The sequence below is a fragment of the Nicotiana sylvestris genome, chromosome 1 (assembly GCF_000393655.2).
Source record: "Nicotiana sylvestris chromosome 1, ASM39365v2, whole genome shotgun sequence".
Classification (NCBI taxonomy): Eukaryota; Viridiplantae; Streptophyta; class Magnoliopsida; order Solanales; family Solanaceae; genus Nicotiana; species Nicotiana sylvestris.
The window spans coordinates 29,355,632-29,371,529 of NC_091057.1; the positions used below are offsets into that span (position 1 = coordinate 29,355,632).

The 15,898-nt window shown below is 37.2% G+C and overlaps 1 protein-coding gene across 1 annotated transcript; it reads right to left on the minus strand.

Annotated features, from left to right (window-relative positions):
• Positions 1 to 12,300: 12,300 nt before the first annotated feature.
• On the minus strand, positions 12,301 to 13,155 carry LOC104235071 (uncharacterized). Its single transcript, XM_009788752.2, has one exon. It carries the CDS (start codon positions 13,153 to 13,155, stop codon positions 12,301 to 12,303), a length of 855 nt encoding a protein of 284 aa, XP_009787054.1.
• Positions 13,156 to 15,898: the final 2,743 nt, after the last annotated feature.

Below are 15,898 nucleotides of genomic sequence, written 5' to 3' on the forward strand. Positions count from 1 at the left end.
GTTCTAGAAGTCGGTCAACATGCAAGCCGAAACAAACAGATGCGCAAATAGCACGTAAGATGCATCAAGATGGTTTTTTTCATTTGGGTATACCTGTCCTAGACAGACCCAACCCCTGTGTTGAGTCTCCAAGGTCAAATGCACATGATGCAAACAAACGTTCATACTAGGGATCCGGCATGAGGCTTGTTATACTAGGTTTAAAAACCTGGGTTTATTGTTCTAGACCTGGCTTACCCGAGCGGACAGCTCGAGCCGAGGGGGGTCAGCGTACTGGGAATACAAAAGCTTCACCGGCTTTGCAACTTGTTCGAACCTCGTTCTAAAATTGGGATAAGACTCTAACAGAAAAGAAGTCACACGAAGTGCACACTTCCCAGATGATTTAGAAGACTTAGAGAGAGGGGGGTTTCGTAGCAATTTATATACAGTCCAAACAATATCAAAGCGGTAAAAACGACATTTAGCACATTAGGCTCCACATGTAAAAATCAGATAAAACAAGCCAACTATAATAGTTATTCTAAGCTCGAATTCTTGAACCCTGAACCGAAGTTCTGGGTTTGTTTCCCCAGCAGAGTCGCCAGAGCTGTCACACCTCATTTTTGCGCGCCTACCCCGAAGGATAAATGCGTGAGGGAGTTTTTCCAATTTAAGTGACAATATTTGAAATGAGATTATTTATTTAATTCAGAGTCGCCACTTGGAAAAGGTTTGGCTTTTGGTGTCCCAAGTCACCGGTTTATCTTGAATCCCAATTCGAGGAAAATATTCGACTTTCCAAATGAAGTCTGCGAACCAGAAATTCTAAGTAAGGAATTCTGTTGACCCGAGGGAAGGTGTTAGGCACCCCCGAATCCCGTGGTTCTAGCACGGTCGCTTAAATTGTTATAATGGCTAAATATCTGATTTAAATACATGTTGTGACTTATGTGCTTTTATTAAGTTTAAACCGCTTTTATTATTATCATTTATTTTATAGAATTGCAACGTCGTGAAAATGCATCTCGAACCACGTCACAATCAATGCACCCGTAGTTGTTAACACATTTCGACTCCGTTGAGATTTGAATTTGGGTCACATAAATGCGCACCCGAATTTAAGAATGTAATTTAATTAAGTCGCGCCTAAAAAGTCTAACGCGTTATTATCTTTGGGGAAGGCAGTGGAATTCACTAAACAGTCCATCCCAAATTCTAAGTATTTATTATGACCAATTGAGGGCCCCGCAGTTTGTGCGTCTTTGTTTGGCGAGGCTCGCCTCATTTATTTTAAGGATATCCTAAAGTGACTACATTTCTATTAAATTCGTTTATAAAATAAAAGAGAAAAAAATCATAATTAGTTACATGCTTAAAAAAAGGGCGTAACATATTAAATGCTAGATTAAGACAAATGTTAACGGAAAAGAATATTACTAAAATTGAAATTATAAATAAACTACGGAATCGACAAATAATATGTTCAAAAGAAACTAATTATCCTATAACTAGATTAAACTTGCATTGTTAGATGACTTGAACGATTGGAATTAATTATTTACGACTATTTGAAACTAGAATCAATCTTAATTACTAATACATATTCGAAAGTTTATTAAATTCAAACGTTAACTCGTCTTGTTTGAACTCAAATCATGCCATAATGCCTAATTCACGAAATTAATTTAAATTCATGCTTTAACTAAATTTAGCTACATGTTCACGATTAACCTACTGTTGACAATATTAAAACCTTCAAGCTAGTGAACTAACCAGTTTTACCAAGCCGATTCATTAAAGACCAACTTATGTTATTTTCCTCTTACTCCAATTGTTAAACAGTTTGACAGTAATGAGCATGCTTAAACATATACTACCTAATAACCAAACTAAAACAGAGTATTATTTAATACATCACTACAAGATGCCTAGTTATGCAAAGCAACCGAAATTTACAGAATAATAATACATGAGATAACCTAAACACAATCAGTAAAAGAGACAAAGAAAAAAAAGCTAAATTAAAACTTCAAAGTTCCATTCTTCATATGTATTCATGCTTTCACATTTCAGCTTACAATATCGATAAGGTTACAGTCATGTACCTGGTATTGGAAGTAAAAGAAGAGGAAGATCAGTAGAAGCAGCAGTAGCGTAAATACACAGCAACAACAGGTTCAGCAAAAGCAAAACCAGTAACGACCAGTAGAATAACCCAGTAATAGATTGAAAACCAGCAGTACCAAAATGCAATCGCAGTCAAAGCAGAAGAGAGACGGATACAAGACGCAGTAGTTTACTGATTTTTGAATAACACTCAAGGAAAAGCAACCTGAAATTATTCAAGTAAAAGTTCAGCTTGTTTTTCTCTTTTTGCTCTCAAATTCTGATTTCTCAAAATTCAGTCAACTCTCTCAACTTTCTCCTCTATCCTCTCCTACACTGTGTAAAAATGACAATATTTATAACCAAGACTCTTGTCTTGAACCACTAACTCGAAATATTCCCATAATTGCGTGCCTTGTCCCCACTACTTAATATTTTTAATTCCCTTGTTCCCCATGCCTACATGTTTTGTCCTCCACTATATTAAACAAATATATTATTCCCACTCCATTATGTCTTGTCCCCCACCATGTACTATTGTAATATTATTAATGCCTAGTGGACGAAGCACTCAAATTAAATAATTGTTCAAATTTTCAATTCCAAAAATACTCCTCCGAACTTACTGAAATTACCATTTTACCCCTGAAAATACTACAATTTACCATTCTACCCCCATCAGCTATAACCAATTCGCCTAATCAATTCTAACCAAAATACAACAGCTATAACCAATTCCTAAACAAATTCAAACTAAATGATGAACAACAAAGAAACAACTAGAATTATTTTGACTGAACAATATTTTTTTTTCTTTTAACAACAAACCTACTTTTAGATTCAACAACAATAACAAACAAGTAGATTCAAATCACTAAACTCAAAAAATCAATTGAACTTCAAATTAAATCTAACAACATTATAACCAACACACTTCTATATTAAACTAAACAAGAAAAAATGAATAAAAACAAACTGAAGAGATAATCAAGAAATGAATCAAACATATACTGATTTCAAATCCGAAAATATCAAACAAGATACGAATAGAAATAAAACTTAAACCAACTAACCGGATTGGATCAACGACGAACTCGACTGGACCTTAGTGAACGACGAACAACGACGGACTCAAACAAAACCAAACGAGCCCTTGAGCGGATGACAGCTCTTAGTTAGGCTCGAACCAATGAAAGCACACACGAACTCCATGATGAGACAGAAATCAAAACTGGCATGGAGACAGGAGGCGGACTGGTTATTTGCTCGTGCGATGGGCTGAAGAAGAAGCAGTTGCGTTTGGTTTTATGGTTGTTTGGACGTGAGGCTGAGTGTGTGTTGAGGTGAAGCAGCAGCAGTGGCTGCTGGACATGGAGCTTCGCAACTGGAGAGGGCAAAGAGAATATGAAGCAACAACAATAGCTGCTGGAGATGGGTCGATGGTGAGGCTGGGCTGTGTGAAGGGAGGTGGTAGGGAGGTGGTCGTTTGGACGAAACTGGTGGTGGTTGCATGGCTGGAGGTCGACGAGGGGGAGGGGGGGGGGGGCTCGACGACGAAGAAGATGAAGGAGCTTGGGCATCAGCTTCCATGGGGGTGAGAGGGCTGTTGGGACGTGAAGGGGAAGGGGTAGCCATGAGAGGGAGCTTGGTTTGGAGAAGGAGAAGAAGAGAGGGGGGGGGGGCAGTTTAGGGTTTTTTTTATGGTTGGAAAATTGAAAAAAAAATGAAAATGGGGGTGGGTTGGGATTAATTTGGGTTTTGGGGCAGACTGGGTCGGGTGGACCCGGTAGGAGTTTATTTGGTTTGGGCCATGGTTGATTTAAATTAGAAGGTGGCCCAATCCGATTTTCTTCCTCTTTTATTGCTTCTTTTCTTTCACTTTCTAAAACTAAAATTCTAAATTAAGTTACAAACTAAATTAACTTATTAAAAATACTAATTAATTCCTAGCAACAATTATCATATAAAATAAAAAATGACAATTAAAATACAATCACACAATTTGGACATTAAAGGCTAAAAATGCAAAAGATGCCTATTTTTGTAATTTTTATTTTTGTAAAACAAACTTAATTACTCATATTTGCAAACTTAAATCCTAAATGCAAATGCGACATATTTTTGTATTTTTTATTAATTTAGCAAATAAACATGCACAGACAAATGCAAACAATACAAGAAAAATAACACAAAATTCACAACAATTGCAAACAAACAAAAAATTATTTTATTTTTGGAAATTTTGGGAGTGATTCTCATATAGGGCAAAAATCATGTGCTTACAGATTCCATTACTATTTCAACTCGAACTTATAAGAAAGAATTCAAAGTCGAAATAGTCTGAGGGGCATTTCAAGTGAAATTCATGTCCAACCCCAACTAACTTTTTCTCAGTTCAGTTTCAAGTTCTCGTTTTTTCAACTTTGACCAAATATTGCACAAACGCAGTCTAAGAATCAGTATTTAGTTTTAACAGTAACATATAGGTGTGTTTATTTGCGCCAAAGTCAAAAGTGTTAATCTTCATATTTTCTTTGCCCTTAATATTTCTATCGCTATTTACTAAATTCGATGCGTATGTGCTTTTAACCATTAAGCAGAACCCTTCAACTTCGACATCGAAGAAATAAATATGCTTTTCCAGCCAAATGCCAAGTTTGTACTAAATGCTAATCATCGAGGGACCATGTTCTCAATTGGGTTTTATCATCTCCAATGCTAGGCGATTTTTCTCAAAGTGTTCTCTACTTAGGGCTTTGGTAAATATATCTACAATTTGATCTTCTATGCTGCAAAATTTCATGCATATGAGCCCCATTTCAATATTATCTCTGAGAAAATGATGGCGTGCATCAATGTGCTTGGTCCTCTTATGTTGGACTGGATTTTTGGCCATGTTTAGTGCACTTGTATTGTTGTATAAGAGAGGCACACAATCTAAGAACACTCCAAAGTCTTCCAGCTGCTGTTTAATCCACAACAATTGAGCACATCATAAAGCAGCTACTACATATTCTGCTTCTGCAGTTGAGAATGCCATTGAGTTTTGCTTCTTTGTACCCTATGAGATTAGGCAAGAACCCAGGAAATGTGCCATCCCAAATGTGTTTTTCCTGTCCACCAGATATCCTGCATAATCAGCATCAGCATACCCAATAAGATCAAAGCTATCACCTGAGAGATAGTAGAGAACTAGGTCCTGTGTTCCCTTGATATATCTCAATATTCTGTTGGCAACCTTCAGATAAGATTCCTTTGGATTGGATTGAAAACTTGCACAAAGACCCATGTTGAAAACATGTCTGGTCTGCTTGTAGTGAGATACAAGAGTGACCCTATGATCCCTCTATACATGGTCTGATTTACAGGGGAACCTGGTTCATCCATGTCTAGACGAGTGGTTGTAGCAATATGAGTGTCAATAACTTTTGATGCTTCCATGTCAAACCTTTTCAACAGCTCCTTGATGTACTTCTGCTAACTTATCAATGTTCCCTTTTGAGATTGCTTCACTTGAAGTCTTAGGAAGAAATTTAATTCTCTCATCATACTCATCTCGAACTCACTCCCCATGAGTTTTGCAAATTCTTCACGAAGAGAGTCACTTGTGGCTCCAAAAATGATATCATCAATATATACCTGAACAATGAGCAGGTTCCACCCTCATTTTTTTTTAGAAAAAGAGTGTTGCCAATTTTCCCTCTTGTAAAGCCATTTTCTAGAAGGAATTTCGACAACCTTTCATACCAAGCCCGTGGATCCTGCTTTAGCCCATACAATGCCGTGTCCAATTTGAACACATGCTCAGGATGCTCGTAACACTCAAATCCAAGAGGCTACTTGACATAGACTTCTTCTTTCAGGTAACCATTTAGAAGTGCACTTTTGACATCCATTTGGAACAATGTGAACTCCATATGATATGCAAAGGCAATAAGAATTCTAATGGCTTCCATTCGAGTAACTGGAGCAAATATTTTATCATAATCAATCCCTTCTTCCTGATTGTAGCCTTGAACTACAAGCCTTGCTTTGTTTTTTGTTGTATTTTCAACTCATCAAGTTTTTTCCTGAACAACCACCTGGTTCCTATAATGGTTCGATCTCCAGGTCGAGGAACCAGGTGCCATACCTTGTTTTGTTCAAATTGATGAAGTTCTTCCTGCATGGTTGTGATCTAGTCTGTATTGTTTAGTGCTTCCTTGATATTTTTGGGCTCTATTTGAGATAGAAGTGACGAGAAGCCAAGTGGTGGTCTTTAATCTGGTTTGAATTCCTGAATCAAGAGGAGTGATGATGTTATCAAGGGGGTGTAAGCTTTTGTGTTTCCAGTTAGACACCTGAACCTCGTTGTGAGAAGGTCCAGATATTTCTGCATGTGAGCCTTGATTGCTTCTTGTCTCAGCGTATGGAGTTCCTTGAACAACATTGACAACTCTATTTTCAGCTTCAGTTATTGTAATTGAGGGACCAGGTTCCTCTCCACCAGTTGGAGATATGGTTGCACCATCCTTATTTGATTCCTCAACGTGGCTCATCATATCAGCTTTTCCATTTGCCATGTCAATGATTTCACCTGAAACAGATAAATGTTCTCCATCTTGGTCAACATGTTTGTCCTTCTCATAGGAGAGGTGAGATTCATCAAAGATCACATGTATACTCTCTTCAATGCATTGAGTCCTTTTATTGTATACTTTGTAAGCTTTGCTTTGAGATGAGTATCCCAGAAATATTCCTTTATCACTTTTGGCATCGAATTTTCCAAGAGCTTCCTTTCCATTGTTGAGGACAAAACATTTTCACCCAAAAGTCCTTAGATGTGTCAGTGTGGGCTTCCTTCCATTCAGCAGTTCATATGGAGTTTTGTTCAGAAGGGACCTGATCATGCACATGTTCACCAAGTAGCAAGAGAGTTGACAGCTTCTGCCCAAAAATACTTTGCAATCCCACTGTCAGTCAACATTTTCCTTGCCATGTCTTCAAGAGTTCTATTATTCCTCTCCACAACACCATTTTGTTCAGGTGTTCTTGGAGCTGAAAAATTGTAAGTGATACCATTTGCAATACAGAACTCATCAAATTTGGCATTTTCAAACTCAGTCCCATGGTCATATATGATGCAAGCTACATTATTCCCCATCTTCACTTGAATCTTTTTGACGAAAGCAACAAACACTTCAAAGGTTTCATCCTTGGTTCTGAAAAACAAAGTCCAGGTGAATCTGGAGTAATCATCAACTATAAAAAGATGCATTTCTTTCCTCCTCTGCTTGTCACTCTCATGGATCCACATAGATCCATGTAAAGAAGATCACGCAACCTTGAGGTACTGACTTCCTTTTTGGGCTTGAATGAGGATCTGACTTGCTTGCCTTTAACACATGCATCACACACTTTGTTATCCTTGAAGCTTGACTTGGGCAGACAACAAACTAGGTCATTCCTGACCAATTTGTTCAGCAACGTGAAGCTTGCATGACCCAGCCTCTTATGTCATAGTTCAGCATCATCATCAATGACACTTAGACAACTGAGATCACCATTTTGCAGAGACTCGAAAACAACAACATAGATATTTTAATATCTTTTTGCTACTAGAACCACCTCACCAGTCACTAGGTTTGTGATTGTGAAAATATTTGACACAAATTCCACCTTGTTTCCCTTGTCACAAATCTAGGAAACACTTAGCAAGCTGTACTTCAACCCGTTCACGTAGTACGCATTTTCGATTGAGTGTGAGAGTGACTTCCCAATCCTTCCAACTCCTAGAATATATCCTTTCTTGCCATTTCCAAAGGATACACTCCTTCGTTGCAGGGTCTTAAGTGAAAGAAATTCATTTGTACTTCCAGTCATATGCTTTGAGCAGCCACTATCCATGTACCATTGTAAGCTGCTTCCTTTCACTGTTCCCTGCACAGAAAAATTAGGAGTTAGACTTAGGAATCCAAACGAGTTTGGGTCCCTTGTAATGAGGAAATGGGTGAATGAGGAATCTTCTGGTCCAAACAGGCATTATGCGTTTTTTATATAAGGGACCAGGTTCTTTACCAGTAGTTACTTTTTCAGCAAAAACTTTATTTTTCTGCTGTGACTGAAATCTGGCTTTATAGCTTTCTTTAAAGTGCCCGGTGTTACCGCACTGAGTGCAAAGCCAATTGTCAGGTACAATAACATATTTTCTATAAGGGTTGTCGGGAATCTTTTCCTTTTGGAACCCAATCACCTACTTGTTTCCCCTATTGTTGGTGTACATGGTAGTGACAACATCAGAGGACCAAGTCCACTTGAGTAATTTTTCAAGATCACTCTTCACTTTACCTAGTTCTTTCTGAAGTTGTTTGTTTTTCTCAAGCCCAACAAACAGACTAGACTTTACTGACTTTAACTCACTTTCAAGCTTAATGTGTACCTCACTTGCAACTTCGTTTCCCTTTTGAGAATTTTCAATACTACTCTCCATTTTAAGTTCCCCAATTGTTTCCTTCAAGTCCACTACCACCACTAATAGGTCATCTCTCTCATGCTTAATATTTGCAAATATCTCAGCTAAGACTTCTTTTTCATTTCTTACACACTCAATGGTCTCTTTTAGGTCTACCACAATGACCATTAGATCATCTATTTCATGTTCTATATTTGCAATTTTTTCATCTAAGACATCCTTCTCTTTCTTCAGGTTCTCAATTGTTTCCTTCAAATCAACTACAACTATTACCAGGTTATCTCTGGTCTGTTCTTCTTCTCCTAACTCCACAGTTAAGGCATCTTTATCATTTATAAGATGGTGATAAGCATCAATTAACACATTTGCCAATGACATGAGTTTTTTAGGAGAATAAGATTTCATATTTCTCTGAACATCTAGAAAATTTACCTCATCATCGTCGTCATCTTCATCATAATCAGACTGAGCCATCAAGGCAAAAATTGAGTCATACTCAGTTGCTTCACTTTCCACTGCCATTATTAAACTATCACCATGATCATTTCCTTTTTCAGATTCGCTGGAGGAGTCTCCCTATGCAGCAAGAGCTTGCTTTACAACATTATCAACGACATTCTTTCTCTTGAAGCATTTATCAGGAACCGGGTTCCTCTTGGCTACTTTGTCAAAGTTGTTTTTGTACAGATCTTGCTTTAAAAGAGGGCAATCCTTGATGAAATGTCCTGGTTTGCCACATTTATGACAAAGGTCATAATTTTTTGGCTTGCTATAACTTTCTCTTTTTGGAATGCCTCCATTCCTGCGAACCATCTTCTGCAATCTTCTTGTCAGGTAAGCCATATCACCATCCTTACCACTTGAATCATTGCTGTCTGTCTTGAGGACTAGGTTCTTCTCCCTTTTGGCCTTTCTTCTTTCATTGTCCTTCTTCTTCATTTCATATGTTTTCAGATTGCCGACATGCTCATCAATGGTTAACTCCTGCAAGTCCTTTGCCTTTGTAATGGCGTTTACTTTGCTTTCCCAAGAATTGAGTAGCACACTAAGGATTTTTCTGACAAGCTTGTTTCTTGGAATGATTTCACTAAGAGATTGAAGCTCATTAATGATAGAGGTGAACCGAGTATGTATATCTTGGATGGATAAATCATCTTTCATCCTGAAGAGCTCGTATTCAGTTGTGAGCATGTCAATATTGGATTGCTTAACCTGTGTTGTTCCTTCATGAGCTATCTGAAGAGCCTCCCAAATTTCTTTTGCTGATCGGCATGTTGATATCTTGTTATATTTATCAGGACCAATGCCACAAACAAGAATTTTCTTTGCACGCAAATTCTTTTCTATGGCCTTTCGATCAACATCATTGAATTCCTTCCTCATCTTTGGAATGGATACAGATGGGTCGCCAAGATTCTTGGTAGGAACAAAGGGTCCGTCACAGATAACATCCCATAGCTCTGAATCTTCAGCCTAATGAAGTCGTGCATCCTAGTCCTCCACCATCCATAATATTGGTCGTTGAACCTTGGTGGTCTGTAAGTAGACTGGCCTTCTTCGATGTTTGGCGGAGCAGCCATGATGATCCTTTCTAGGTGTTAACGTGATAGAAAGAACCTGCTCTGATATCAATTATTAGAATTTAAGGGTCCATAAACTCTATACTAGGTTCTCTATCAGTTTCAACAGAACACACGGATACTGCAGTAAGTAAATGACAAGAGGAATTTTATGTGGAAAATTTCCAGCTCAACGAGATTAAAAACCACGACCTACCCTTGTAGGATTTCAACTTCACTACTGAGCAACTTTCAGATTACAACATATGTAACCTAGGAATTAACCTCTTAATCCCTCACTAACTTGTAATGCTCTATTACAAGCCACTTTGTAATAACTCTATTACAAAGACTTTACAACTCGACTAACTCTAGCCAAGACATAAACACAAGGGTTTATGATTTACAAAGAGTTTCCTATGCAATGCTTCTAAACAAGCTAAGTAGGAATTACAATTGAAGAACTATTACAAAGTTACAACTCAACTAAGACATACAATAACTTGATATATGGAACTGGTCCGTAGTAGTGTTGTTCTTGATGCATTTAAGAATTGTCTGCTTGATGATCAATCACCGTAAGCGTGCTTGAGTAAATTCTCTAAGTGTTCAAGTGATTTGTTTTAACTTCCTTGATGTTAATAAAATATTTGTGACATCACTTCGCATGGTGTAAGCAAAGTAGGCAAAAGACACTCCCCATAAAGTTGATTGTTGCACTGTTTCTGTACTGTAGCATGCGCAAGCAACAACTTTACAGCTGGGGCAGTTAACTTGTGCAATTTCCTCGGGAAACGATAGCTATCTGTTCCCTCTATTGTTTTTTTGACTCTGAAGAGTTGAACCATATCCCAAGCTAGAACCTTTTGATCTTTAGGTCTTGAGAATGTGTAACGGGTTCCTTATCTGGTTCTTGACATTAAATTTGTTAGATCATCAAAACATAAAACAAGGTACTTGTATCAGTTAGCCAATCAACAATCATACAAATAGCACAATGTGAGATTTTCTGACGTGAATGTGGATTTAGTCGAGCCGCAATGTAGATATCGAACAATGGGTGGGAAACTACAAAAAAAAAAAACTGATAACTTCTAATTAAATTGCTTTATCAGTTTATTGTTTTTAAGGATTTAGTTTTCCTTTTTAAGATAATGCCACTCTGGTTGAGACTAGAGTTTATTAAGCATAGTTAGATTGTTTACTCCCTCCGGTTCACAATAAGTGACCAATTTATTTTTTTATTTTGGTTCAAAATAAGTGCCAATTTATATAATTAAGGAAAAATTCAATTTGTTTTTCTAAAATTACCCTTATGCAGTTTAATTAAGGGTAGTTTAGTCACACTATCTATTTTTGTCTAGAATTTTGTATATCCTTAATGGGTGTGCCCAAGGCAAATGGTCACTTATTGTGGACCGGAGGGAGTATTAATTTCATAAACTCTAGCCTATGATATTACTGCACATATTATTACTTTGTATCAATAGATACGAGATTAAATGCAAATTAAATGTCTTAATATTGTTTAACTATATAAATATAGTTCAACTCTAAGGTAATGAATACAACCACATCTACCACCAGGAGAATTTATGCATCGCATTTTCAGAATCCATAAAAACAAACTTAATTTAAGTGTTTAATTACCCAAAAAATAGTTTTTTAGTCAGAGCAATTAAACAAATACTATGGGTCTCTAACAACCGATATGATTCACTTTTTCAAATAAAAACGATACGGAAAGGGAATAAATAATAAGAAAAAAAATTGAGAGAATAAAGAAAATAGAAATTTTATTGATGATTGTAGCCTTTATTCCGTATGAAAGCAAAAAAAATTCAATAATAGAGAATTGTAATTGAATGTAATTGACTTAGTGATTTTTCGACGAGGATACAAGGTAAAGGGGGTTATCCACCCCGTAGCTATGCTCTTTAATTTGTGTTTGACATCGAGACTAATAGGCACGGTAAATTTTTGTGTGTTCCCGAGGGTGTTGAACATATCTTCTGTACAAACTTTAAAGACTTAAACACAACAAGCAATTAACGTGAAAATAAATTGCAACAATGATAAAAAGAAAAACTAAAATTAAGGAGAAAACATCAATCTTACAAAATGTTCATTCAACATAATTCAAAGTAGCAAATTCTCAATTAATCCAAAATAATCTAAACAAGAACGACGTAACCCTAATTCTCAGCGATCAAATGGACCATTTGGATCGAGTTGTTTGCACAAAGTCAAGTAGGTTAAATAAAGAACACGATCCTTTGCACCTGTGCGATGATTCTTAGTATGTTCACAGAAATACTTAAGATCGTCAAGAGTACAACATCCAAGCATTTTCCCAAGTAGCAAAAACAACCAATTTATGGTACATTTGTCCTCTGAGATTATTGGTTTCACACTGTTTTCTTGTTTACAAAATTGACAAGTTGGAAGCAAAGGATTCATCCAAATATCAGGGGCACGATCATGCATGGCTGCTTTGTTTTCAGCAATATAAGTTCCAATTTCTAAGAATTTTTCTCTCAGATCATACTCCAATTGGTATTTTCTCTCACATCTCTTACATTGAACGTCGCCGCTTATGGTGAAAAGTTGCTTAGACAACAAGTAATCTAACGTATGGACTGTGGCTCGACGGTTTGTGGCCCAAGGAAATGGTGGTGGGATAGTATCACTTTTTCCATCTTTCGCTGCCTTTGAAGGGTTACGTCGTTTGCGCATTGGCTGTATTGGACCGGCTACTATTGGCGTTGGCGACGCTAAAACTGGTGGGAGGTAAAAAGAGCCTGATGGCAGAGGCAATGATGGTGGTGGGAGATTTGGTTGATTTTTTGGAGGAGATTGTTTTCGAGGTTTATTGGTCGGAGGAAAGGACAGTGAAAGTGTAAGCAAATCATTATCGTCGTCTTCTTCTCCTTCTTCTCCAACTCTTGGAATATTTTCGGCAGAAAATTTACTAAAAGTACTAGCATTATTTTGATCATGCAAGTTGTTGTTCTTCCTTTTTCTGTTGATTTCTTGTTGATCATTTTGGTTGTTCATTGGAATAAAGTAATTTGAAACAGACACTAAAATGATTAAATTAGTGACGCCTAGGGCTGTTAGAAGCAAAAGAAGAAACTAAAAAGATACAAAGAAGAGAATAAAAAGGAGAGTTTTGGGGAGGAGGTTTAAGAGATATACATGCATATAATTATATAGAGATAACGTTGACGTTTAGAATTTCAATTAGGTTAGAATTCTTTCAAATTCAAAAGAAGATAGACATGCATGCATGTGATTACTTTTCGCAATACTAGGCTTAATGGTAAAAAAAAAACTTTACCACGTTTGTTGTAAATTTCCCTTATTTTTCTTCTTCCCCTTTTGTCTAGTATATGTTATTGAAAACTATTTATCAAAATTCCTGTGTATGTAAACTTTGCAAAAAAGGAGCAGCAAAAAATATGTCACTTTAGTACTCATCCTTGAGAGTTAGCTTATAATGAGGATAAAAAACAAAAAACAAAAAAAGCTTTATGCTTCTCCCTTCTCACTAAATCTTTTCTCAATTCTCTTCGTTTTTTAAAAAAAAAATAAAGATACCAACGGCGCATTTTCACTACGGGAAATAAAGGCTTTTAGCGACAATCTTTTTGTGGCAGACTATTTTAGTCGCCCAAAAGGCTACACCAGATGGAGTAGCCACCAATCTTAAATTTATTTTTGGCACAATTGTTTACCTTTTGCGGCGAGCTTAGTCCACTCAAAATCTTATTCATTTTATTATTAGCTTTTGTGGTGACTGAACTCGCCTCAAAAGTTAAACATGCGTAAGAAAATAGATTTAGGATGGTCGCCATTCCAACCGGCGATATATACTTTTGGAGGAGACAATCTTATTTTCTGTAGTGTTTGTTCAACTTTCAAAAACGAGTACAAGTGACTTGAGGGGATTGTATATTAATACAAAACCTCCCTATTGTAGCATGAAGGAGTAATAACCTATCTAGATACATGGAAATGAAGTGAATGCCATTATTGGTACAAAACATAGGCTCCAAGCCTTTGTGCAGATGAAAAAGAAACCTATACTAGAGGAAAAAGGGAAGCGCATTCTGCACAGTTACTACTTCAAGGGCCAAGACTGTATGAAAAAATGAGGCAACCACTACTGTCTCCGGCCACACCCCCACCCCCACAAATGCCATCTTTATTGTTGTTTACCTGTAAAACGGCGCAGTTGAATTTATAGCGTGATTTATAGACAAACGAATCGATTTGATCCCAAAATGACAGATAAATTAAATAAAATGCTAGACTTAGCGTTGAAATCGAAATAAAATAGCAGACAACTTGATTCCAGGAGCAAGGCTTCCGAAGGCGCGATAAGAATATTGTTAGACATAAAATAAATTAATATTAAGCTTGGAATAATGTATAGTATAAGTTTGTCAGAAATTGCATGTCTTACAATGACAGTTGAAGTCACTATTTATAGCTAAACCTAGGGAACAATGTCCTATGATCAAACCCCTCTAAATGACAATAATGGGGGTCATTGATGAATACGTCATGGCAGGTAATGAATGCCAAAATTCTCTGTAATGAGCATATATTCAATACCAAGGAATATTCTTCATTGAATGTCATCTGATGACAACTGTTCATTTTCCCTCATTAATAATATTCTCTTCGGGGTCTACCCGATGCTAACTGAAGCTATTGTCCTCGGTCTTGGTTTTAACTTGCTTCATCTTCCGTTCGTCCAGGGTCTCACATGTCACTCTATCATTCGAGTATTTGATGTGAACTGATTTTACTCTATACAGATAGTCCCCCTTCTTTCCAGTGGCATATCTTCGTGTCACCAGGAAGTTGGTGAAAATTTCTTTTTTGGTGGAAAATTTCTGAACCCTTCTGAAAAGTTTTTGACGCTTGATAAAACGCACGTCTCTTCGCATTTAATACCCCGAATACATGTTACTCCACTATTTAGCAATATTTTTGCCAGTTCTCAAGGTAATCATTGTCACGATATTAGCCGCTTATTAATTTACTTATACGCCTCATTCTTCTTCTTTTACACTTAACATTTTTTTTAAAAAACTCTCTCAACTTCTTTGCATTCAACTCTTCGTTTCATTCATCTTTTTTTAATATTATTCAAATAATTCTCATCATCTTCTGCCGATCATGTCTTCCTTTAATAATTCTTCCAAGAACTCCGGCCTTCTCTTAGGTGGCGGTCCGAAGGAGAGCACAGACAAAATCGATGTTAATGCTGACCCCCTTACAGTGAACACCATCATCCTTAAACAACTTAACATAGCCAAGGACTTCGAAGAGAAGTTCCCTTCTTCAAGTTCTCGCACTTGGGCTATTAGCATATACCATTCTTCTATTTGCCCTTCCATCATTCCTGTTGTGAAGGAGGACTGTGATTGCCATGACATGAACATCATTGCTCCCGAACTGGTGGAGCGAGTAACCTTAACTAAGAAGGGCTTCATGTATGTTTATATGTATCCATTCACTTTGGGTGCATTTTCTTTGAGCGGGGGACTTGACCCCATGATTTTGGAGCTGTGCCAATGATACCAAGTTTGTTTGGCACAGGTGGGCCCTTCGGTATGGTGAACGGTGGCCTATCTGTGGTGGCTGTGCCAGGAAATGCAGGAGGAGTTCACCTTGGCTCATATGATGAATCTCTACTCCCACAAGATTTTCCATGAGGGAGTAATAAATTTCAGCAAATGTGGCCACCATGCTTTGCTTACCAGTATAGATGATGACAACGATCGTG